Raw genomic sequence first — 26235 nt, 5'->3', positions numbered from 1 at the left:
ATTCTGTCCCAGTTGCCCCTCTTCCAGTCCATCTCTCTGCTGTGGCCCGGGAGTGCAGTGGAGGATGGCCCAAGTGCTTGGGCCCTGCACCCGCATAGGAGACCAGGAGAAGCACCTGGCTCCTGGCTTTGGATCAGCGCGGTGCGCCAGCCATGGCGGCCATTTGGGTTAACCAAGGGAAAAGGAAGACCTTTCTCTCTGTCTCTCTCTCTCTTTCAATTTCTACTCTGTCAAAAAATAAATAAATAAATAAAGCTTAGGACAGGTTTTTCCTGAGGTTACCACCAGCAGATGGAAAGGAAGAAAGCAGTCTTGGGCAGAGGGAAAAGTTGCACTAAGATGATGCTCTCATTAGGGTGTCAGCTGATCCCATTGGAAGCTCTGGAGCTGGGATGACCCTTCATAAACGTCCTAAGTTAGGGAGAGCATTCCAGGTATTCACAGCTCGGCATTATCCAGTCATCACCTCTAGACTGCCTTGGAAAGTTGAGTGACGTTGGGCAAGACGTTTTTCTTCATCCAGGCAGTTCCAAAGTAGACTGAGAGCTGAAGGCTGTCCACTGAGGTAGACCCCACCAAAGGCCAAATAAATCCTCTGGCCCATAAATGTTTTTGGTGCATATTTCACAATGTCCATGTGAAACTGACTAGGGCATGACAGTACATGCTGAAGACTGAGATGAAAACACACTTTCAATGTGAGGAAATTCATGCATAGATTTTCATAATATGCATTTTCATGATCTTTTGAAAACTTCATCTATGCATAGATTTCAAAAAATTTTTCACCAAAATAATTTTATCTTTTCAATCAATTTTCCACAAACTATTTGAAGTGTTACATTGCAATGTGGAAGTAAGATCCGAGCTGCAGTGAGAGAAGGTACCTGGAAAATTAACCCCAGATGTTCTCAGGCCAACATAAATGCGGCATTTCTCCCATCATGGAGTGATAATGAGTTTTCTCTTGTTACATGATGGTCATAAGTGAGATTGGATTTCCATGCACTAAGATTATGCTTTGTAAATGAATAGGGTACAAGTAAAGAAGATGAGAGGGCACAAAGCTACAACTATTCTCCACTGGGATTTGGATAACAGCCAATTCCTATAGTAATTCATTTTCACCTTTACTTTTATTCATACATTCCTCTGTGTTTTGGAGGGGTATGTATTTGTGCTTGTATGTGCATGTGAGTGTAGGGGGTATGTATTCAGATACATAAGAATCGGAAGGAGCAGCTCTTGATCTGACTCAGTTGAACTGCCAGGGTCTTCTCTCTGGACACACTTGGCCTCTGGGTGTCCTGGGTTGGAACGCCAGCAGTGACAGCAAAAGTTGCACACTAACTCTTCATCTCACACTGACTTTTCTATTGGTACAACCATATATTAATATTCTAAAATATGAGAGCATTTACAGGAAAGAGGGAAAAAAGAGAATAAGGTTACATGAAGACAGAGATAAAAGGATTTCCACTGCATTTTCTGAGTTTAGACCACTTTTTTTTTTTTTTTTTTTTGCCAAATGATAAGAGATTTATTTCCTAATCAAACAGGGTATTGTGTGTGTCATTCAGAAATGTGTTTCTGCTCATTTCACAGCTTGGAAAAGGAGTTGACACGTATCAGAGGAGAAGAATTGTAGCTAACGCACGAATAATAGGAAGAAAAAAAATCAATGTGGAGATGTAATTGAAAGTAAGAACTGCTGGTGGAGGTAATTGAATGGTAATATTGTGAGAAGAGACCAGGCAGGATCAAGCAGCTGCAAGATTGGCAATTCACAGATGTGCATGTCTCTCCTGTGATAACCCAGGCCTCTGAGATTGTGGATAAGAGACGTTATCAGACACGCTCATTCAAATAGAAGTTCCTCTCTAGTTTTTTCCACGTCTTTTTTTTCTTTCCAAATTTCTTTACAAAGAATGCCTTTGTGACCTGGAATGAGTCCAAGGATGTGACTTTGCAGCTGATCTAGCGGACTAGGGCAGGTTCGATCTTGTCCTTGTGACTATTTTAGCAACAGCAATCAATTGCTCCAGGTCAGCCCACTCAATCAAGGCACACCTGACCAGAACAATGACCAGAAATACTGAAGTATCCGTAGAAAACTCCTTCCACCCTTCCTATTTTAGTTACCGGAAGGGTATCATACTTAAAGATACAACTTATTTTCCTTTACCAAATAAGAGAATTTAGTAAGTTTTCAAATGTATTTTTAGAAGGACAATGAGGATTACTTGTGGGCATTTTTAAAAACCAACATAACTCCCCTTGAAAAATGCTTACATCTCCAGCCTTAGCTCATGGAGTCCTTCACAGAGTTGGCCTTTACCAATTCCAGTGAAATCAATATTGTATTACAGTTGGAGTGCAGAGACCCGGATTGTGTGACCTTGGGCAAGTCATTTAATCTCTGCCACAATCCGTATTAAAAAAAAAAAAAAAAACAAGGAAAATAAATGTAGTCACTTCAAGACGGGATAGTGAGATGAATGATGACAGGTTTCTCAGACAATTGTCTCTGTGATTATTTCTCCCACAGCCCAGTTCTATGTGTGTGCTTTTTCATTTTTGATTCTCTTTGTAATCCAAATCCAGTAACCCACACATTGACACTGAGACAAAGACAGTTCCAAATGCAGGATGGCCATCTCTCCCTTCAGCTGAATTTTATATCTCTGGATGAAATTAGCTCTTGTACATATTCTCTACATTCCCTCTGTGGGAGAATGAACAGATCAAGAGAAGTCCTTTTCGAAAAGAATTCTTGCACATATGTTCCTGTCTCCACTCTGGGCGATTTTGTGACATCATGTTCTCAGGTGTGCCATTTCTTCAAGACCACCACATCTGGATTCCACTTTTGCTTCCACTGATCAACTAACCCAAGTAATTGATGATCTAGGTCGATCATGCTTTTCCAACGTGGACCTGTTTTCTCTTCAGAATAGACCTCAAGTGTTTGTTCCACACCTTCACAAAGTGTGACTCTCAATGAGGTGATAAATCAAGACCAATAACTTCCTGAAGGACAGCCTGTGATGTCACGTTTTTCCAGTTGCCATCCTGACTCTCTTCTTCCTTTACTATCAGGAGGGCAATCACCTCGACACTGAGTTAAAACTGCCCGTTTCTTGCTCCATTCTGGAAATGCCAGCTCTATATCTAAAGATCTAAAGCTGGATCTTAGTTTGTGGGTCAGATTCCTTGTGTTTTGTTTCTAAATTAGTTTAATTTTTAAAAAATTTTTGGCTTCAACTACCACCTCTATGTGGATGAATCTTATGTCTACCATTTAAACATTCCAGCCACAGTTTTTTTTTTTTTAATAGTCTTCCTTAGCATTTGTCAATCTGAAAGCGTACACTAAAGGGTGATTTTAGAAGGCCCCTTTGTGAGGACTTTCGACATGATTTAGAGGAATACATTGTTTCATTTAACAGAGTGCAGGACACACTGGAGGGCAGAGGACTGGAGCTTGCAGGTCAGCAACCATGATGTTCCAAGGTGCTCCCAAGCCTTCCATCCGCATGCAGTCACCATGTGTCACTAAGGCCCAGATTTCTAACACTTTTAGTGCAAAGATACTTTCTTCTGGGTTGCCCTTTAACTCATTTCCTGAGTCTCCGGCTTTGGTGCAAACACAGAGGAAGGAAAGAACAAGAGTTTCAAAGAATGGATTGGCCGACAATTGCTTCTTTCAATCCAGCTTCATCAGTCTTTGAGTTCATGAAAATTCCTTTCAAATTCTGGAAATATTCTTAATTTTTGGTGCTATTATGAGTGTTTCTGTTTTCTGTCTTCAGAGCTGTTTGATTTAGAACTTAAAATGAACTACATGAAGCTCAGCTAACAATTTTTTTTAGTTGCTACTTTAAACGAGAATTCCCCTTTTGTTGTCATTTTGAAAGTTCATTGCAAAATGACATTCAAGAGAAAAACAGGAAGTAAATGAAAGAGTTTGGAAAGCAGGAAGGTGCTCACTGTTGTACTGTACACATATGGTAAATGAATGGGCGAAGTGTCTGGTGTAGTGGCTAAGAGGCCACTTGAGATGTCCCCATCTCATATGAGAAAACTTGGGTCTGAATCCTGGCTCTATTACTGATGTCCGTTTCCTGCGAATGCACATTCTGGGAAGCAGAGGCAGACACCTCAAGTACTTTGGTCTCTGCAATTCACTTGGGAGACCTGGTTTTGGTCTGGCCCAGACCCAGCTGCTGTCGGCATTTGGGAAGTGAATCAGTGGATAGGAGCTTCTCTCTCTGCTTTTCAAATAAGTGAAATCGTAAATTTCAATGTATGCTTCACTGTGGCCACTTCTTTTGTTCCCTTGACCACATAAGGACTTTCCCTTCTTCTCAGGTCTGTACATGAGCGGCTCACTCCACATGAACCCTCACCTCCCATCCTACCACATGCTTCCATCTGCTTCCACCCTCTATCTCAGCTAACCCTTCACGACCAGCTTAAACATCGCTTTTGCACAGAGAGGCGTTCCCTAACATCCCAGCATGTATTTCACTGGATCCATCCGATACATTTTTTTCTTGTAGCTGATGATTTCTTTTAAGGTTTTTTTTTTTTTTTTTTTTTTTTTTTTTTTTTTTTTATTTTTGACAGGCAGAGTGGACAGTGAGAGAGAGAGACAGAGAGAGAAAGGTCTTCCTTTTGCCGTTGGTTCACCCTCCAATGGCCGCCGCTGCAGCCGGCGCACCGCGCTGATCCTGGCAGGAGCCAGGAGCCAGGTGCTTTTCCTGGTCTCCCATGGGGTGCAGGGCCCAAGCACCTGGGCCATCCTCCACTGCACTCCCTGGCCATAGCAGAGAGCTGGCCTGGAAGAGGGGCAACCGGGACAGAATCCGGCGCCCCAACCGGGACTAGAACCCGGTGTGCCGGCGCCGCAAGGTGGAGGATTAGCCTATTGAGCCACGGCGCCGGCTTCTTTTAAGGTATTTATGACAATCTGACTTTATATATTAGTTTGACCATTTGTATAATGGCTATTACTTGTTTTAACCACAACTCCAACTGCAGAGAGTTTAAGCTCTAACATAGCAAAAGTGGAGTCTATTTTATCTGAAACTATATTTCAACTGTTTAGCATAGTCTCTTGCATATGATAGGACATAGAAATAAAAATGTGTTGTTAAATGGCTTCGGAGTACATTGAGAGCTCTGATTAAGAATTAAAATAGCTTATGTATTTTATATAGGTTTATATACCTTAGATAAAACTTTATATAAAGCTTTGTACACATTATAGCTTATATATTTTTACAAACATTACTTTTGAAATAATGGTCACCCCATGAGCCAGATGACACCATAAAGCTCCGGATCTTTAAGTCCTGATTCGATTTCAACAGTCTTTTAATCATTGCTCCAGAAAGAATTGCTGCTGACGAAGCAAATCATCCAAGAAAGAAAACGCTCAGAGCAATTCTACAATCATGGTTAGCCTATTTCTAAGAACTAATTTCAGGAAATCCGTGGTGAAAACAAATTCCGAAGATTGAAATGGTTATTATTTAGTGATTGCATCTTAAATTGAACACAAGTCAAATCCCCATGGCATTTCCTGATGGCGCCTCATTCATGTGAGAATTTAAAAGTAAACACATTAGGCATGTTTACTCACTTTATCTTTTCAGATGACAATAGACATTACTCTATGTAGTCATTTTACTTCTGAAATGTGCAAAGTGGGGTCTGTTAATATTGAATTGTGTTGGAAATGTTTTAGAAGAGTTTCCTATTTAAGGAAATCCTGTGGTCAAGGCCTCATAAGGAAGGAGCCTTTAGTAACATGAGTAACTCCCCTTAATTGGTCTCATTTGCTAGTAATTATTTGGTTATTGGATTTTCTCAAAGCGCGTACAGAGTGGGTATTGCGGCACAGTAGTTAAGTCACAGTTTGGGACGCTCACATGCCATATCACAGTCCTTGAATTTGAGCCCCAGCTCTGCTTCTGATTCCAGATTCTTGCTGATGTGCACTCTGGAAGGCAGCAGACGTTGGCTTAAGATCTTGGGTTCCTGCCACTCATGTGGAAGATCCAGATTGGCTGTTGCAGGCATCTGGTGAGTGAACCCGTGGATGGAATAGCTCTCTCTGCCTTTCCAAAATGAATGAATGAATGAATTTCAGAAAGAAAAGGGCTTAGGTGTTGAAGCTAATGCTATCACAGGCAAACAGCCTCCTAAGAAACTTGTTAACTCAGTCCAAATCGCTGGCAACCCTAATTTTATTTTATGCCCTTATAAGCAGGAAAGAGAAAGAACACAGAATAGAAACTACTCAGGCTTCACTTTTTCCCCCTCTTAAAATGACAACAGCAAAGTAAAGTCCCTAGATTACATGAATCTACATGATCAATGGAGAATTATTGTGCTATGAAATAAGGCTTCAAGGCCTAAACATCCCCTAAAGGAGGCTGTGGTTACTGAACTGTTGCCTTCACTACTAGAACATGGACTATTGGTCTGAAAGGTTTGGTGGAATCAAATACTTCTGTTTTCAAGCCCTATAAACCAGCATACAATGGGAGCATGAAAATGCCATAAATTCAGAGATGAATGAGATAACTACATGCGAAGTCCTTAGCACAGATCTTGCATCCAGTAAGCACTCGACACATACTGATCTCTGAGATAGCACTGTGACACACTGACACAGTGGGTTAAGCTGTGAATTGTGATGCCAGAATCTCCTATCAGAGTGCTGGTTCCAGTCTTAGCTACTCTGCTTCCAACCCAGCTTCCTGCTAATGTGCCTGAGAATACAGTGGAAGATGGTTCAAGTACTAGGGCCCCTGCCACCCACATGGGAAACCTGCATGGAATTCCTATATCCTGCTTCTTCCTGGCCCAGAACAGGCTGTTGCAGGCATTTGGGGAGTGAACCAGTGGATGGAAGATTTCTGTCTCTGACTCATTTTCTCTATCTCTATCTCTCTATCACTCTGCCTTTCAAGTAAATAAATAAATCTTAAAAAAAAAACAAACCCAGAAACTATGAACTGCATCATCTTTGGTTAATGAATAATTCAAAATACTTGAATAAAAAAGAAGACACCAGTGGGAATTAATAAATAGTTTACAATGGCTATATAATATTTATATAATTGACATGAAGAATTTTTCAACAATGATAGATGATTGGGTGTCCATGACTGTGAAAGTCAGTGTGTATATCTGTGTGTGTGTAGATGCATATGGTTTTCTTACAAAGAAATGGAGAAATCTTATCATGGGGAATGAGAATTAATATTCTACCCAGAGCTGTTGTCTCCCTTTTCTGGATGTCTTCCAGGTCAGGATGATCTGGTTCTAATTGAGGGAAAGAAAAATAAAGAACAGAAACAGTTCACCTTAGATTTTTCCCTACAACTTTTTGCATGAGAAAGATGGGAAAATTAACTGAATATACACTTTCCTCCCTTAACCAACAGTATCTTCTTCTACCTCTCTGCTGTGGCCATTCCAAAGTCTCTAGATGTTACAACTTGCCAGTCTCAAACCAATTCTGCTAACAAATAGGCATAGGTTCTTTTCTTTGTCCGTTCCTTACCACTTTGATGAATATATTCTTAAGGAGGTGACCCCTAAAATATTGTGCAATTGCTAAGAAAACCACCAAGCTGTTAATGAAGTAAATATCTGTTTAATTTACAAACATCAGTAGTGTAACTGATATTAGTCTGGAGAAAGACAAAGCACACCAAATCATACATGTACATCTAATTTTCTTTGTAAAAAACATTTTTGGGAAGAAACATCTGTATCTTTACAGGGCACCCTGGGATTTTAATGAAGGAAGAGCACAATTCACTATAAATCATGATCAATTCTACACTGTAATTTAGCAGCAAACATGTTATCATGGGAACATTAAGGTAATAAAGGAATTTTATTGTTTGGAAAAAAAATACATTTCTGGACATGACAGTCTTTTTGTTTTCCCCACCCCTCCAATAAAAGGGCACAAGAGATCTAGGGAATGTTAATTTGTCAAGGGTCTACTTTCTAGTGCCGATTGCTACACAGCACTTCTTTTCCATGAGGACCTGTTGCAGGAGGGCCACTTCTTTCTGTACAATGACTCCCTGACCTGCAGATCTGCCTCCTCCCCTCTCAGATGGGCCTGTTCTCTGCAGGTGTCCCGCATGAGGCAAGTAGGTCAGTGATGCCAGTGGTCAGATGTCAAGGTAAACACACAGACCAATACACAGTTACCCCCAGATAACACACTATGTTAGTACTTCTGCCAAAAAACAAACAAAATCCTGATTTTTCAGTTTGAAAAATGTACAAAAATATCAGGACAATTATAAATTAATATATATTAAAGCATCAAGAAACAGAAAAAGAATGGCCTAAAACGTTAAGTACAATGTACTTTGATACAATAAATATTCCTCATTGAAACTGAATACTGTATAGGGTTGTTTAGAACTCATAGAAAAAATTCATATTATTACTAATTTATTTATCAATAATCTATTGGTTCTTTATCATCTCCTTTATCATTTATATTACAAAAATTAATACTGGAAAATGGTAGATAAACACTTTTGTGTGCTGTTTCTGAAGACATGCTGACGTCTGAAAAGAAAATAAACTGTATTCTAGCCCTCCACTCCCATTTCCTTTCATGAAAGGAAACTAGATCTTCAGAACAGTTTGTATTTTGCACAAAATATTTCTCATCCTTTTACTCTATCTATGAATTCTGGAGTTCCATCCCTCTGCCCGACATCACCGTGCACACACCCGTGCCTGGGAAACTGCCTTGATGTGAGCAGGGGACGCGTGTTTTATGCTCTGGGCAATTCTGCATCAGCGCACAGTCGCTGTCCTGTGCCTTGTGCCTGTGCTTCTGCGAGTCTTGCGTGAGCGACAAGCAGGGTCCGGGGGGCCATGCATCCCACCACTGTTCGAAAGCCGCCGGCGATAGCTTTCTTCACACTTCTCCAGCACAAGGGGAAGAAGCTTTAGTTCAAGCGTGTCTTTTAGTGTTTTTTCCAAAGGCAGAAAAAAATCTTTATTCTCATAATAAAAATAAGTCCGTTCTGTATCTTACAATATATTTCAAATATTTCCACTATGAGGCATGAATGAGTCCAACACGGTCAAGAAGCGAACAACCTTTCCCAAAGATGGAAGCTGCCGGGCGTGCGTTTAGGATGCACACCTCGTGCAGCCGCATTTCACCACCTTCTCAACCTCGTCCACAAACGAGGACCCATCTGTGCATTCGAAAGAGTATTTCCGCCGCTTGCTCCGCAGCGGTGCGCAGCACTGGCCTCCAGCGCAGCCGCCTTTGCATTCCAAACGGGAGACTTTCTTGGTTGTCTGGCAGGCGGCATAGCCCTGCTGCTTCTGGTAGTAATCTCTTATTCGCTCCCCTCGACAGGAGATTTCTAGAACAGAACAAGAAGCACCAGCAGGTGAACGACAGTCACCAAAATCACGCAGGGAGACTGTGGCTCCACACCTAATGCACCAGGCACTCGCGGCTTCCCCTTCGCAAGAACTATCTGTAGTGTTATGTGTCTATTACACACTATTGCCCGGTGGCATGGCCTCTTCTTTGAAAAATGCCTTTTTTTTTTTTTTTTTTGATTTTGATTTTCGGGAAAGTGAATGCTATATATGCAGACTATAAATACAACGCTGTTGCACTGACAAGAAAATTGGATTCCTAAATCCTTTCCTTTATTGCAAAAAAGGAAAAAAAAAACCATACACATCTTCTGTTTTTACACTACTAACAGCTGGTTTTGTTTACCAGAGGGAGCAGTTTCAGAGAGTATGCAATTTAATTTATTAGACCTGGAGTTTAATATTATCCAATCTGTTACTTAATACAAGTAACATTCCACTAGCTTCATAAATTACCCTAGGATGAAGTAGTTCAAAAAAGAGACATCTGCTAAAAGCTTCCATGGGCACGTTCTTCTTGTTTCCTCCTCTGATACACAAAATCAAATCCATGCCAGCTGGAGGCAAGGCAGCTTGTGATAATGCAGACAAAGCAAGGGGGAGGAGGTGGGCTGCAGGTCAGGCTACTCCCACCCCCTCACCTGCATAGTGAGTTGTGATAAATCAGAGGGTCTAAGATCAAAGGTGAGCTTGTACTGAGACGGAGCAGAATCTTTAGCTCCATCTTTGCAATGCCCGAAGACAAATTAGTAACATACACAGAGAGAACAACAAGCAAACCTAAGAGGTGAGTAAAGTAAATGTGCTTCTATGTAAGGCAAAAGAGGAGAATTTTCACAGCAAACCAAGTTGTGAGAAGACGACTGAACGCTGTGTAACATCTCACGGTGGGAGTTTAGCACACTTCACATCTGGTGCCTTCATAACCCTTGAAAATAAACCAACAGCAGCCACTGCAAGTAATTCAAAGACCTGGGGTTCTTTCAGATCACATCTCTCTCTTCTTTGTCCCTGTCTCTGCGTCTCTCTTCTGTCTCTCCCTTTCTTTCTCGGGTTTGCTTCCCTCACCCCTTCTCACTTTGCCAACACGCGGCTTTGCTAGGAGCAGGAGGCGGCACTGGGCTGGCTTACCTCGATCACAGCTGTCACCGACGTAGCCACTGCTGCACTCACAGTAGGGCTGCCCGAGTCCAGAGAGCCTGCACTTGCCGTGCTTGCACTTGATTGCCTGGCAGGGGTTGAACAAATCTTCCTCCTCATCACACAGGACTCCTCCATGACCCTCCAGGCACTTACAGCTGTAGGAAAATGCATTGATGGGCAAGCAGGTGCCGTGTACACATCTGTGGGGGAGGAGGAACATAGGAATGGAAATGCATTTGGCAAAGGAGATTAAGAATGGAGGAGGCCGGGATAAGTAGGAGGCACAGTGTGAAAAGGGCAGCCTTCTTTCCCTCCCTCTCTCCTTCTTTCCTTTCTTGGACTTGTCTTTGAACATGGAACATGTGAATTCAACTACCCAAAGAGCTCAACTTACTTATTTCCAACACAAGGGTCATTGGTCCGCTGGTCACAGAGGGGCCCCGTCCATCCTTCCTCACACTCGCAGGAGAAGCCTGACTGACTGCTGGGCCTGCACGTGCCATGGGCACACACCTTCTTGTGGCATGGCTCACAGCCAGGCAGGATGCCTGTTTGCATGGGCACCTTCCGGAAGTCTTGCAGCTCACTGTTGATGTATAGGTTCCGGATGCAGCCATGGAAGCTGGTGCCATTCTGTCCAGGGGCCTGGCGCAGTGATGCCACATTATTCTTCCCGGGCATGCCTGCAGAGGGACACCACACTGAAGGTCAGGCTCTTTGGAGGCCCCTTAGCCACTTGTCATCCAAAAATGCCAACACTGTAGACCTCACCCTAGACAGACAGATATGTGGGCAGGCTAGGGAATGGAGGTGTATTTGGGAACAGGAAATTCTAACGCACAAGCCAAATGAAGAACCTGGTCACTGGAGGTCAATCCTTAAGTTGTAAACCAAACTCTACCCAGACACATACATGCATAAAACCTAGAAGCAGAAGTCCTACACTTAAAGGTAAGACTGGGGGCCAGCGCCGTGGCTCAATAGGCTAATCCTCCACCTTGTGGCGCCGGCACACCGGGTTCTAGTCCCGGTCGGGGCGCCGGATTCTGTCCCGGTTGTCCCTCTTCCAGGCCAGCTCTCTGCTGTGGCCCAGGAGTGCAGTGGAGGATGGCCCAAGTCCTTGGGCCCTGCACCCACATGGGAAACCAGGATAAGCACCTGGCTCCTGGCTTCGGATCAGCGCGGTGCGCCGGCCGCAGCGTGCCAGCCGCGGCAGCCATTGGAGGGTGAACCAATGGCAAGAGGAAGACCTTTCTCTCTGTCTCTCTCTCTCTCTCACTGTCCACTCTGCCTGTCAAAAATAAAAAATAAACTAAAAAAAAAAAAAAGAAAAAAAAGGTAAGACTGGTAAGAGGGATTAGTCCTTTCTGCTCTCTAAGTGCCCCCTCCAGACACAAGGCCAGAAGCCTACAGCTCCACACAGCACAGTTTGTAATGCTGCAGCCAGGGTCCAGAGAGCTAGGCCCTGTGCTCAATGTCACACAGCATGCTCAGGGCAGTGCTGGGCTGATGAGGACGCCCTCAGTCCTCGAGTTAGAGTTCAGTCCACCAAGCTTCAGAGAGTGAGAGCTTTGATTCACAGTCACCGTTTACCCTGGAACCTGCCAAATTCCAAGTCAGCAGCTAATCCAGGTTACCACAGGCAACTTGGCTCAGCTGGGTGTCAGTATCTGAAAGTTTGTCTTGCTTCTTATCAGGATAGCACCTCATTGGCCTCATATTTTTCTCACTAATTGAGAGTGAGGCCTTCATATTTTAAGAATTCGAGAATATGGAAGAAATCCCTTCACAGAGTATTTGCAATTTTTGTATACAGACATGCCACTGCTGAACATCATCTGGTAACCCTCATTTTGGCAAAAGTGAGGAATCTTTCCATTGCCTAAGCCAGACCCTAAAATAGCTCCTGGACAGCATCCTACATGAGGCATCTGTCCAGGTCGCGGTGGGGTAGGGAGGGAGCTGTAGGCATTCAGGGCAGCTGACTGCTCGCATGCTGCTCATGCCCCAGCTATGCCTGGACCCAGCTGTACCTGGACTCTGAGCTACTGGCTGGAGGTTCCAGATTGGCATGATCTGGGCTCTGATTCTCCAGATGACTTGGTGGTAATAAAGATCAAGGACCACAGCACCTTGTCTTGTGATTGTCCCTTTTCCCAATCATAAGATCCCCAGTTGAGTCCTTGCAGGCACCAAGGTCAAGCTGCAGGGTATTCACTATATAGAAGTCAAGTCTTTCTATTTGGTTCTGTGTGCACTTGGCCAGGCATTTCCCCACTCTGAGGCTTAGTTTTCTCATCTACAGCAGGTGGACTGGAGCAGCTGCTTCCATGTTGGTCACACATAAGAACCACCAGAGGTGCACTGTCAAGTTCTGAGATTCTGGTGCTGTAGGGAAAGCTCAGTGCTGAAAGTTCCATGTCAAAATACAGTTCAGTAATTCTGATAAAGATGGCCCATGGTCACACTTGGACGGGCACTAAAGTGAATGTCACAGCTTGTATGTTTCGTGAGTGAAGGCCTTTAGTCTATGTCTGCCTGGCTTGGAAACCGGCTGGCTTTTGTAGAGCAGGGTCAACAGGAAGAAACTGGCCATTTTCAGGAGAGGACTATAGACAGGAAATTCCTTGCTCTGGGGTAATTCCTCCTAAGTTAATCACATCCATCCTTCATAAACACATGGGATTTGACATCCAGAGATTGATGGTCCTTTATTCAGAAGGTAAAAATGAATGTCTTACAAACCCATTTTTTTGTACTTCATTGTGATGGTACAATGCCCATAAGTGTGCATGTCAAGACTCAATACAGATTGGCAAAATTCCACAGCAGGGAGAAATGATTGGTAAATATGCTTCTTTTGGTTCCAAAGCTAACAATTATGGAAGGTTTAGCATTGATTATAGTAATCTGTAAATGAAAATATTCATATATCCTACATGTACTTGACTTTCAATGGGATATCATAAAATCAACAACTATGCAGAATTCATTTTTCATGTTGGATTAGAAACTAGGTTCTAACTGATAGTCAGAAGCAGATGTATATATAATAGGCTTCCTTCTATGCCAGGGACCTTAGCTGTAGTTTAGTCAACTAACAGATCACTTGGGAGATGTTTTTTAGCCTGAGGAAGCTCTTTGTGTTTGAACATTACTATCAAGGAACCAAGTATCGAAGTTGAGGTCCTTTTTCCGATGGTGGCACTAGGAGGGCATCTGTGATACATGCATGGATGGATCTCTAGGTGTTTGTCCTCCTACTCTTCTTTTGCCCCATAGGCAATCCTTGTTCTAATTGGACGGTTATACAGAAAATCATCAAGATTCATGTTTTTGTGGCAAGTAAAGCCTGTATCAAGGGTAGCTGATAAGCTGAGAGTAAGGTAAGCTGCTTGTCCACTTTGCCAGAGAGGCTGAGGCAGAGGGGCATCAGCTGTAGGCAGCCCTCCCCGGGAGTGTGGCTGTTGCTAAGCAGTGCTTGTTTATCTTGCTTCCCTTTGCCAACTCCGCTTCTCATGCCTCTGCCACACAGCATTCAAGGTAGAGTCATAAGCATTCCTTGCATTTTCAATCTTACTCACCCCTGAGATCATGTTCTGAGCTGGGAGGATGAGGGTAAGAGTGTTCTCTGGCAGTGGGAATGGGACTGACATGGCTTCCTTCAGGTCTGAGAGGGCAGGGGAGCTGTCTGGACTCTTCCACGCCTCCCACCCTCAGGAGGATTAGTACTTTTCTTTTTAGAATTTAAACCTTTCTTTTTCCTTTCTTGAAAAATGTTTTGATCTAAACAATTTCATTTTGTATTAACTTTTTTTTGCACTACATTCTAACGGGGTTTTAGGAGATTTAACAAAATGGTTTCTATCAAAAGCATGCAAATTAAATGAAGAATACATCTAGCAATAGCCAGCAGAAAGTCACAAAACTGAGATTGTTTTCCTTTCAGATTTATGTTAAGAAAAGATCGGCAATGTGGGTCACTTTGCAGTCAGAAAGATCTGAACTTAAGTGAGGCATCTACCATGTAGTGGCCTTCTGACCTTGGGCAAGTCATATAAAGTATTGAGGCTGTGCTTCAAGGACTGAAAAACAGAAAATATTTACTTCTCAACGTCTCTGATGACTAAGACTGTAAAAGAAGCAGTGTGTTGGGCACATAACATGTACTCAATAAAGATCTTTTTTCTCTGAAGTCATAGGTCTGCAACCTAATGCATATATTCCCAAGAAACTCTGTCAACTGGAGTGTTACAAGATTTGAAATCTTGGGGCCAGCACTGTGGCTAAGTGGGTTAAAGGCCCAGCCTGCAGTGCCAGCATCCCATATAGGTACCAGTTCAGGTCCCTGCTGTTCCACTTCCAATACAGCTCCCTGCTGTAATGCACCTGGTAGAGCAATGGAGGATGGCCCAAGTCCTTGGGCCCCTGTACCCATGTGGGAGACCCAGAAGAAGCTCCTGGATCCTAACTTCAGATCAGCTCAGCACTGGCCATTGTGGCCATTTGGGGAGTGACTCAGCAGACGGAAGACCTCTCTGTGTCTCAACTTCTTTCTGTAACTCTTTCAAATAAAATTAATTAAATAAAATAAATAAAACTTTATTAAAATAAATAAATAAATACAATTAATTAAATAAAATAAATAAAACTTTATTAAAATACAATTTTAAAAATAAAATTAAATAAATTAAATAAAATCAATTAAAATAATGAACATCTTTTTTTTTTTTTTTTAAACTGAGTCTCAAAAATATCATTCCCATGAAACAATTAGATCAGTCAGCTGGCTCTGTAGAACCAATGTGCAATACTCTAATTAGAATGCATTATAGTTACTGAAGATGGGTCTACATTTCTCATTTCCTTGGGAGCAAAAGAGACATTTCATTTTTAACTCTGGTTCTTTTATGTATCTGTGAAGTTAGTTCCCATAATACCTTAAGCAATCAATAAATATTTACAGAATTGAACCAAAGTCATTGAATTGTTTCTAAACAATCAAATTCTATCAATGTGTTATGATTTTGATAATCACAGGGACCAGCATCGTGGCACAGCTCTCTCATTTGGAGAGCCCTCTCCTTCGGGTCCCATGAGAACTTTGTAACATGGCTCTGTTCCTCATCTGCCTTACCCTGGAGGCTTTACTCTGTCATTTCAAGTCATACCTGTCTTTCCAACTCTCTTTTCTTTTATTTTAAGGTTCTAGCTAAAGAGAACTACTTCCTATCACTCCAATAAAATTTGTACATTTAACTTGTTCATGCATTCACTGAATTTTATTGATGATTGTTCTACATGCACATGAATTAGCAACTGAAATGCCTGTATGGTGCCATCTGACAGAGGAGATTGTGCTGGCCGCCTTCAGAAAGCAGGATGGGGTCATCCACTTCTCAGTTTGCACTGACCTTGTTTCATTGTTTTCTTCATTGTCTGATTAGACCTCTAAGCAATTTTTTTTTTCTAAAGACCATGTAAACTATAAGATTGAAGGATATAAAATGCAAAATACCAAGCATCTGACTGACACAAAAGCAATATTGGTTAATGTCCTTCTCCACCCCAATGACATTAGTTATACCCACAGCCATGGTGCCTTCACAGCCATCTACAAACTCCTTCTATACATTCCTTGCTGTCATCTTTTGGTGATTGATTGCTATAACACCAGGTATCAATCACCTCAGAATTCTTCTACAATGGGGATCAGAGGGCTTGGAGACCCTTTGAATTTGAAAGCGAGCTTACCTCCTACATAGAGTGGGGAGTCAAAATTCAGAGTGGACTGCTTTGACAAGTTGGTGATGACTTTGGGGCTCCCGCCATCCACAGAAAGGGAGAGACTCTGATCCAGGGCAAGCAGCTCCACAATGTGGAAGTTCCCATCATTGATCGTCTCCACACTGCAAGAGAAAACAACTTAGCTGACCCTTCTGTTTTATTTTTATTCATGGAAAGGAGTTTGAATACAAACTTCAATAAGCGTGTTGTGGGAAAACATACTCCTGTCTCACATTAAGGAAGATAGAGAGCAGTGGTTGATTTTTATTAAAAAAAAATATTTTCAAGGAAATACAATCAATTTCAACTTCTCAGGAAGTGGCTATGAAAGAATTTGTTCTCCCTTTGGGAGATATGGAAATGAGTACATTTAATCAATATTGGGCCACAGAAAGCAGAAATTATAAAGGATAATTTATGTCATTGCTTTTAAATGTCACAAAAGTTCCATTTACTATTGTTTGATACTCCAAATAATATTAAAAAGACAAGGATGCTGCACCTGTGCCAAACGTACACCATAAACAGTGATGTTAGGCAGTACTGGCTTATCCCCTAATAGCATTGTATACTAGGAGTCAGAATCAAATACATGAAGAATCAACTTGCTAAGATCTTTCCACTTAATAACTATTTATTTATTAGTTTGAAAGGTGGAGTGACAGAGACAGAGGAAGAGAGAGAGAGAAAAATCTTCCATCCATTGGTTTATCTCATAAATGGCTACAATGGTCAGCACAAGGCCATGGTAAAGCCAGGAGCTAGGAACTCCATCTGGTCTCCCATGTAGGTGGCAAGAACTGAAAATACTTGAGCCATTATCCACTACTTTTGGGGTACATTTAGTGGGAAGCTGGATCAGAAGCAGAATGTTTGGGATTTGAACTGGCATTGTAATATGGGATGTGGGTATCCCAGGCAGTGGTTTAACATACTGTTCTACAACACCCATCCCTCTTCTCATTTTTTGAAATTTGTTCATTGATAATATAAGAGATCTTCAAAAAGTTCATGGAAAGTATAATGAAAAAAAATCCATGCATGAATTAAAAAATTTTTGCACATATACAACTTTTAATTCCATTTTATTTTATTTGAAACATCAAAATTACAGAGAGAGAAAGCACACACACACAGAGCGAAAGAGAGAGAGAGAGGATATTCCATCTGCTGATTCACTCCCCCAAATAGCCACAATGGCCAGGGCTGTGCCAGGGGAAAGCCAGGAGCTAGGAGATTTACCCAATTCTCCCACAGGGGTACAGGGGACTGAGTACTTGGGCCAATTTCTCTGCTTTCCCGAGTCATCATCAGGGAACTGGATTGGAAGTGGAGCATCCAAGACATGAACAAGCATGAGATGCTGACACTGCAGGTGGCATGTTAACACACTGTGTCATAGCACCAGCCCTTAATTACAATTTCCAAGAACATTTTATTTTATTTTATTTTATTTTTACAGGCAGAGTGGACAGTGAGAGAGAGAGACAGAGAGAAAGGTCTTCCTTTTGCTGTTGGTTCACACTCCAATGGCTGCTGTGGCCAGTGCACCGCTCTGATCCAAAGGTGGGAGCCAGGTGCTTCTCCTGGTCTCCCATGGGGTGCAGGGCCCAAGCACTTGGGCCATCCTCCACTGCACTCCCGGGCCATAGCAGAGGGCTGGCCTGGAAGAGGGGCAACTGGGACAGAATCCGGCACCCCGACCGGGACTAGAACCCGGTGTGCTGGCGCCGCTAGGTGGAGGATTAGCCTAGTGAGCCGCGGAGCCGGCCTTCCAAGAACTTTTTAAAATTCACCTTGTATGCTCTTACTTCCTCTGCTTTTCTCATAACCTTGTCTGCCTGTCACATGATGCTACTGTGAAGACGTCTATGTTTAGTGGAGAGACGGAATAAAATATAGGAGGCTAGCCACAGTCATGTCTGGGGAGCAGAGTTTTACACTGGTCCTCAGTCTTTTTTTCTACAGGTTCATAGGAAACTACTATTAAGAACTATTCACTAATAAACTGGAAAACCTTGAAGAAATGAATAAATTACTGGATTCATATAATTTACCAAGATTAACTCAAGAAGATATAGACAACCTAAACAGACCCATAACAAGCAATGATATTGAAGCAATAATCAAAAGTGTTCTATTAAGGAAAAATCCTGGACCTGATGGTTTTACTACTGAATTTTATGAAACAAAATCAAACATTGATGAAAGAAATCAAGGACACACAAAATCATGGAAAGATATCCCTTGATCATGGATCAGAAGAATCTATATCATTGAAATGTCTATACTTCCCAAAGTAATATATAGATTCCATGCAACCCCTATCAATATACCAATGACATTCTTCACAGAAGTAGAAAAAGCAATCCTAAAATCCATACGGGATCATAAAAGACCCAGAACAGCCAAAGAGATTCTGAACAAGAAAAATCAAGCTGGAGGCATCACAATATTTGACTTCAAAGCATATTGTAAAGCTATAATAATCCAAACAGCTTGATACTGGTATACAAATTGATATATAGATCAATGGAACAGAATAGAGAGCCCCAAAATTAATCCACCTACATATACACAAGTGATTTTTAACGAAAGTCCTCATTCCATACAGTGGAGTAAGGATAATGTTTTCAACAAATGTTGCTGGCAAAAATTGGATGTATATATGTAGAAGGATGAAATTAGGTTCATACCTCTCACCATATACAAAAATCAACTCAAGATGGATCACAAATAGAAATTAAAGACCTGACACTAGGAAGTTGCTGAAAAAAAATGTAGGGGAAACACTGCAAGACATTGGTGTAGGGGATGACTTCTTAGATAAGACCCCCAAAGCATAACACAGCAAAACTAAACTAATGGGGCTATATCAAATTCAGAAGCTTCTGCACAGCAAAGGCAATGATCAATAGAGTGAAGAGACATCCAACAGACTGCAATAAAATATTTGCAAACCACCACCTATCTGACAAAGGATTGATATAATAAATGTATAAGCAACTTAAAAAACTCAACAACAAAAAACTACCAATTAATTTGAGAAATGGGCAAAAGGACTTCAATAGACACTTCTCAAAAGGAGAAATAAATTACCAACAAATATATGGAAAAATGCTCAACATCACTAGCCATCAGGGAAATGCAAATCAAAACTATAATGATATATCACCTCACCCCTGACAGAATGGCTAAAATCCAAAACACAGAAAGGAACAATGCTGGCAAGGACGCAAACAAAGGGAAACATTTATACACTGTTGGTGGGAATGTAAATTAGCGCAGCCACTGAAGAAAACAATGTGAATATTTCTTTAAAAGTAGACTTGCCACATGATCCAGCAATCCCACTACTGGGTATGTAACCGAAAGACTTAAACACAAAGTATCAGAGAGATATCGGTATCATTATGTTTATAGCAGACCTTCTTTGTGTATCAGTATGGCAGCAAATACAGTTTTATAAAACTTTGTTTTATACCTCTAGTCAAACTAATGATTAAGAATGTTATACTTCTATAGTTTTAATGATCTGTGATTACCTTAAAAGTTATTGTACATGGGTTAAATGGTCATTTTCCTATTAAAATATTGTTAATAGCCATTGTCTATATTCCCACTAAACTAGGGTCTTTCTGCTTTTTACTTGTTAAACTTATTATTTGGTGAAGTATCAAGCCCCTTTACTGTAATGTAAATTTAAAATGTTATTTTCAAAAAAAAAAAAAAAAAACAGAGAGAGAGAAGGGAGCAGGGTGGGAGGGAGAGAAACAGAGACAGGAAGGGAATATTATGTTCTTAGATTTGTATCTACATATCATGTTGAATCCTAAAAGCTAATTAAAATAAAAATTTAAAATAAGAAACTGAGGTAAATGGAAAATGAGGATTAAAAAATAAAATTGGCAGGCCGGCACTGTGGTGCAGTAGGTTAATCCTCTGCCTGAGGCACCAGCATCTCATATGGGCTCCGGTTCTAGTACCGGCTACCCCTCTTCAATCCAGCTCTCTGCTGTGGCCTGGGAAAGCAGTAGAAAATGGCCCAAGTGCTTGGGCCCCTGCACCCACGTGGGAGACCAGGAAGAAGCTACTGGCTCCTGACTTTGCATTGGTGCAGCTCCGGCTGTTGCAGCCATTTGGGGAGTGAACCAGCGGATGGAAGACACATTCTCTCTCTCTCTCCCTCTCACTGTCTGTAACTCTACCTCTCAAATAAACAAATAAAAATATTTTTTAAAAAGTATTTAACTGTCTAAAAATAGTTTTAAAAAAACTGGCTACAATTTAGGAAATATACAATTTTGAAGGGCAGTTGCAATCCTAACTCTGATATTACAACAGGCAAAAAGGAAAACAGGAACAAAGAAGAAAATGGGCCCAACCCAGAGTGCAGTGTTGGCAACATACTTAACATTCACTGCACAGCAAAAGATGCCATCGGGGAAGTTGAGGTCAAAATATAAATCTCAAAAATTAAATACCTAGCATACTTGCATATCGACCAGAAAGAATGAAAAAGGCTGAAAAATAAAAATACAGAAGCATAGGACAGATTATTTCTACACTAGAACAGGTAATACTTCCTAAATAAGATGACTGCTTATATTTCCATGCACTGATATTTAAATTTGCAAAAAGGTCAAGCCTGGAAAATAGTAAAAAACGTGTTTTCACATTTCTGCATGGTTCATGTCACTTTAGTCTAATCACATTCCACTGCTTGCTGACAGATAATAAAACGTTACTTTTTTATTTGAAAACAGTTTGAAGGATTCTGAAGTCATGTGAAAATATCTGAAGTTCACTTGGCTTAAGTGGATAGAAGAATCCACATGTTTGTGAATCTTTGATAGCCTGTCTTGAATACCAACTCTTACCAAACAAATGTTTTGTACAAGCATTTGGTACAGAAGTTAAGTTACTGCTTGGGATTGTTTCATCCCCATCACAGTGCCACATTCCAGTCTCTGCTCCACTTCTTATCCAGCTTCCTGCTAATGCACACCCTGGGAGACCACAGGTGATGGTCAAGCATTTGGATCCCTATTAACCATGTGGATTGAGTTCTGGGTTGCTGAGCTAGCTCTGGTTGTTGTGGGCATTTGTGGATTGAAACAATGGATGTAAGACCTCCTCTGTCTCTGCTCCCATCTTTATGTCTTTCAATAAACAAGCATAAATAAGAAGTACCAAAAAATTAAAGTTAGATGTGTCAGTTAACAGTTCTACCTTCATTTTTTAAAAAGATTTATTTTATTCATTTGAAAGATAGAGTTACAGAGAGAGGTTCACTAGTTCTGCTGGTTCACTCCTCAGATGGCCGCAATGGCCAGAGCTGCACCAATTCAAAGCCAGGAGTCAGGAGCTTCTTCCGGGTCTCCCACACAGGTGCAGGGGCCCAAGGACTTGGGCCATCTTCTACGACTTTTCCAGGCCACAGCAGAGAGCTGGATTGGAAGAGGAGCAGCCAGGACTAGAACCGGCACCCATATGGGATGCCGGCACTTCAGGCCAGGGCTTTAACCTGCTGCACCACAGCACCGGCCCCTCAACAGTTCTACCTTCTACACATTGAATTATCCAAACATTTAACACCATTAAAACTGGTAGAGGAAACAAAAGGCTAGGAAATTACTTTTTAAATAAACTTGTTTAGAGTATTATGGTCTTAAATAGAACTCTTCTAAGGAGATATTCTCAGTAGTGATATCAGCTAGTGGATAAGCATACAGATTTTGGAGTCAGATACACTTGCATTTCAATTCTGGTTCTGTTTATTAAATGTTGAACCTTAGAAAAGTTGCTTAACTTACTCATAAAATCCAATTTAATATCTAGTGAATGCTAATAAATATTTCTCCTTTCTATGGTTAATTTGAGATCTCTGTGAAATGAGTTTTTAAAAATGTATAGCATAGTCAAGTTAAACCTTAGATGTTAGAATCACTATCACTCCTACCATGACCTTAATCATCATAAAAATTAGTCTAGGGGAAGGCTTGTTAAATCATCATGTAAATCATCTAGGGGCACAGCGGGTTAAGTCATGGCTTATATATATTAACTCTGTTTCAAGTCCTAGCTACTCTGCTTCCAGTCCAGCTCTCTGCTAATATGATAAGCAAGCAGCAGAAGATGGCTCAAGTACTTGAGTTCCTGCCACTTGTGTGGGAGACCTGGATGGAGTTCATGACCTCTGGCTTCAGCCTGACTCGCCCTTGGGTTTTACAGCTTTTTGGGGACTGAACCTTTGGATGGAAAATCTCTCCATTTTTTCTCTCTCTTGTCACTTTGCCTTTCAAATGCATAAATAAATCTTAAATGGTAATCCAATACTATTTCAGAATCTTCTTCAGGAAGAAATTTAATTCAGCTTTATTTTTAATATTAAATTACAAGATAATGCTTAAAGGTTGGCAGAGACATTGTAACTTCTTTGGAGCATATCTTGCTAAAACTGGTAAAAGCTTTAAAGTAAAACTTAAAGGCTGGCATCATGGTGTCTCATATAAAGCTGCTGTGATGCTGGCATCCCAAATGGGCTCCAGTTTGAGTCCCAGCTGCTCCACTTCCAATTCAACCCCCTGCTCATGTGCCTGGGAAAGCAGCAGAGGATGGCTCAAGTGCTTGGGGCCCTGTACCCTTGTGGGAGACTCAGAAGCAGCTCCTGGCCACCCAAAGCTGTTGCAGACATTTGGGGAGTGAACCAGTGGATGGAAGACCTCTCTCTTTCTCTTTCTAACTCTGCCTTTCAAATAAATAAAATATTTTTAAAAGAATAATAAAGTAAAACATTGAAATAAATGTATATAGAGACAGAGTAGAAACCAATTTTTTTTCCCTGTTGGCCATGCACACTTCTCTAAGTGATTCGGTATTGAACGTTCTATGAACATTGATCTTTATCTAATTATAAATATTAATGAGGACAGCCCCTTTTACTCTTAAAAATTGTCAAGATAAGACTTCCATGTACTGAGCAATGGATTCGTGGTCACATACTGTTCATTCAGGCATGTCTTTGTCAATGATGTTTGATGCAGAACTGAATGGCTTGAGACCTGATACAGTATTGCAGGCAGGAGGGCACAGGTGGACAATTTTACCATCAGTCAACTTGATTACTTACTGCTCATTTATTCCTTTCTTTGTTCCTTTTTTTTATTTCATATCTAACTCTCACTGACTGTTAGTTACTTTAACGTAGGGGCTATGTTTTATTTATTTCTGTATTTTAATGTATCCAATAAAATGGTGAATGATAGAAGCTTAATACACATTAGTAAAACAAAGGTGATGTATCATGAATAACGTATACAGTTTGTTTCTCTGAGAAACACTCACTACATGTAATTATGGGCAAAAGACTTCAAGCATATTCAGGGCAGGAGTGTGAACGATTTATTTTGTGAAAAATAACTTGAATTTTCCCTGGCAGCATCCTGAAGGATAGCTCTGAGAGCGCTCCCGCTCCTTTCCTAGTCCTCATCAGAATGTGATTTTGGGTTAGGAAGATCTTAAGCAATTTTTCTCCAGGCTATTTTCTTCCTCATCAGAGAAATGCAGATGATAAGAGCAAATAACTGTTTAGTACACATTACAGGTAGGGTGCTGTTGTAAGAACTTTTACCTATGTTCTGTTTTTAAGCTTCAAAATGATTTGGGCACTTATTGAAGGTGACAGAGATACAGATAGATAGTGGAGAAACCAGACCTGAAGCCAGGTGGTCTGACTCAGGTACATGTTCTCTTATTTATTATGTACCGTGTTTCATTGAAAATCAGAAGAGTACCTAGAAGTACATAAATGATATGTGTTCTCACCACTAGCAAGCCTGCAATATATGTATTTCTCTCAAAAAGCCCAGAAATGAAGTTATTTATCAATCAACCTTATATGATATCCACAAAACTTAATAATTTGTGAAAAAATCATTGAATTGTAAAAAAAGGTATTATAATGAGAAGTTGAGGGTTACATGATTACTTGTGAAGTACGTGGATTTACAAATGTGCTCTGGAGTTTATTTTTTCCAATGGCGAGAGATTCAGACTGGTCACGTTTTTCTCCCATTCTGAAGGTTTTAAATATCTCATCTGACCATTCCAGAACTTAACAACGTTGAGATGAATTCCATGCATATGTATCTCCCTGGAACTAAGTGAAGTCTCACTTTGGCCTTTTAACAGGTAAGGCTTAGATTCTTTACTTTTTAGGATGATATTCTGTGTATGAGGAGTGAAGAGAATATGTAAGAGTTAAAAGAGTCTACATTGGGGGACGGTGCTGTGGCACAGCGGGTTAAAGCCCTGGCCTGAAATGACAGCATCCCATATGGGCACCTGTCCTAGTCCTGGCTGCTCCTCTTCCGATCCAGCTCTCTGCTATGGCCTGGGAAAGCAGTAGAAGATGGCCCAAGCCCTTGAGCCTCTGTACCCATGTGGGAGATCTGGAAAAAGCTCCTGGCTCCTGGCTTTGCTTCGGCACAGCTCTGGCCACTGTGGCCATCTGGGGAGTAAGCCAGCAGATGGAAGATCTCTCTCTCTGTCTCTACCTCTCTCTGTAAATCTTTCAAATAAATAAAAATAAATATTTAGAAAAATAAAAAAATCATCTACATTGGTGCTGCACGCTGAACTTGGGCATATCTAAGAATCTCTGTATATTCATACTTTAAAATAAAATGCTGACCAACTCTCCAGTTGTTGCACGGTGAGGCTGACTGAGTTGTCATCTATATTTCATTCTATGGCAGTCACCTTCTCCAAAACCTCTTACAATGCATAACATCCTTTTAGATCCTGATAAGTACTGATAAACACTTTCACCACTCCCTAGGGAACTATATATTTGATGACTCACCAAAGTAGCAAGTGAGCCACTTCATTTTAAACATTTCCACTGGGAACATAAATTGCATTTATTACCATTATTATGTAATTTTATTTTATTACACTCATCTATTACCTGAGATTTTGTTTTCTTGCATTTTCTAGACTAAATGGATGTGTAAAAACAAACTAATTATTCTATGCCTATGGTTTGCTATAAAAAAGAGCTTTTAAACCTGAGGCTTATAACAAAAGAAGAACTAAATGTCTCTGATTTTCTGTCTTCATTCTGCAGGACACATTAATGATGACACTTTTATATTTCTATCTCAATCATAAATCTCAAGGCATATCAGAAATTCAGTAAACAGTTCATTATTGCATACATAAACTCTTGCTTTTTGCTTTAAGACGAAAGTATCTAGCATGTGGTGGAATAGAATAGAGATGAGAAACAAAGCAAACCCAGATATTCATCTCAAATTGATATTTCTGGGCTGAAGATGTTTCATCTGTGAAGCGGAGATGTTAGTAAGAAATTCTCCAGCCTATCTCTTTAAACTGAGGAATGGGAAGCCAAGTGAGATCAAATATATGTTTATGTATATTATTTGCCTAAGTTTTTCAAAAGAATGATGTACAAAAGTTCAGCAAGTAATGTGATTTTTTTATATGTACAGACATGTTAAAGATCATGGCTGTTTTGGTTTTTGTTTATCTTTAGTTTTAGAAATATGCCTGTGAAATTCATGAAATCTGTTCTCTTTATGGTAATGTGATTTTTTTCTTTTTTATGTTTTAACTTTTATTTATTAAATATAAATTTTGAAAGTACAACTTTTGGAGAATAGCGGCCCCCCCCCCCAAACTTCCCTCCCACCCGCAACCACCCCATCTCCCGCTTCCTCTCCTATCCCATTCACATCAAGATTCATTTTCAATTTCTTTATATACAGAAGATCAATTTAGTATATACTAATTAAAGATATTTTAATCAGTACTTTTGAAGCAGATTAA

General features: G+C 40.7%; 1 protein-coding gene across 8 annotated transcripts in view; it reads right to left on the bottom strand.

Annotated features, from left to right (window-relative positions):
- Positions 1-7652: 7652 nt before the first annotated feature.
- SLIT2 (slit guidance ligand 2) overlaps positions 7653-26235 on the bottom strand; it is a 397498-nt gene continuing 378915 nt past the window's right edge. For all 8 annotated transcript variants that reach the window (XM_070069592.1, XM_070069594.1, XM_070069595.1 and 5 more), the window contains 4 exons: positions 16351-16505; positions 10991-11279; positions 10585-10796; positions 7653-9431 (listed from right to left, as the gene is read on the bottom strand). In XM_070069592.1, the coding sequence (XP_069925693.1) occupies positions 9190-9431; positions 10585-10796; positions 10991-11279; positions 16351-16505 (898 nt within the window). In that variant the 3' untranslated portion in view covers positions 7653-9189. The remainder of the gene's footprint in view (positions 9432-10584; positions 10797-10990; positions 11280-16350; positions 16506-26235) is intronic.

Source organism: Oryctolagus cuniculus, chromosome 2 (assembly GCF_964237555.1).
Source record: "Oryctolagus cuniculus chromosome 2, mOryCun1.1, whole genome shotgun sequence".
Taxonomy (NCBI): domain Eukaryota; kingdom Metazoa; phylum Chordata; class Mammalia; order Lagomorpha; family Leporidae; genus Oryctolagus; species Oryctolagus cuniculus.
Note: the sequence above shows the minus strand (reverse complement) of the source record. Positions and strands in the feature narration are given on the sequence as shown.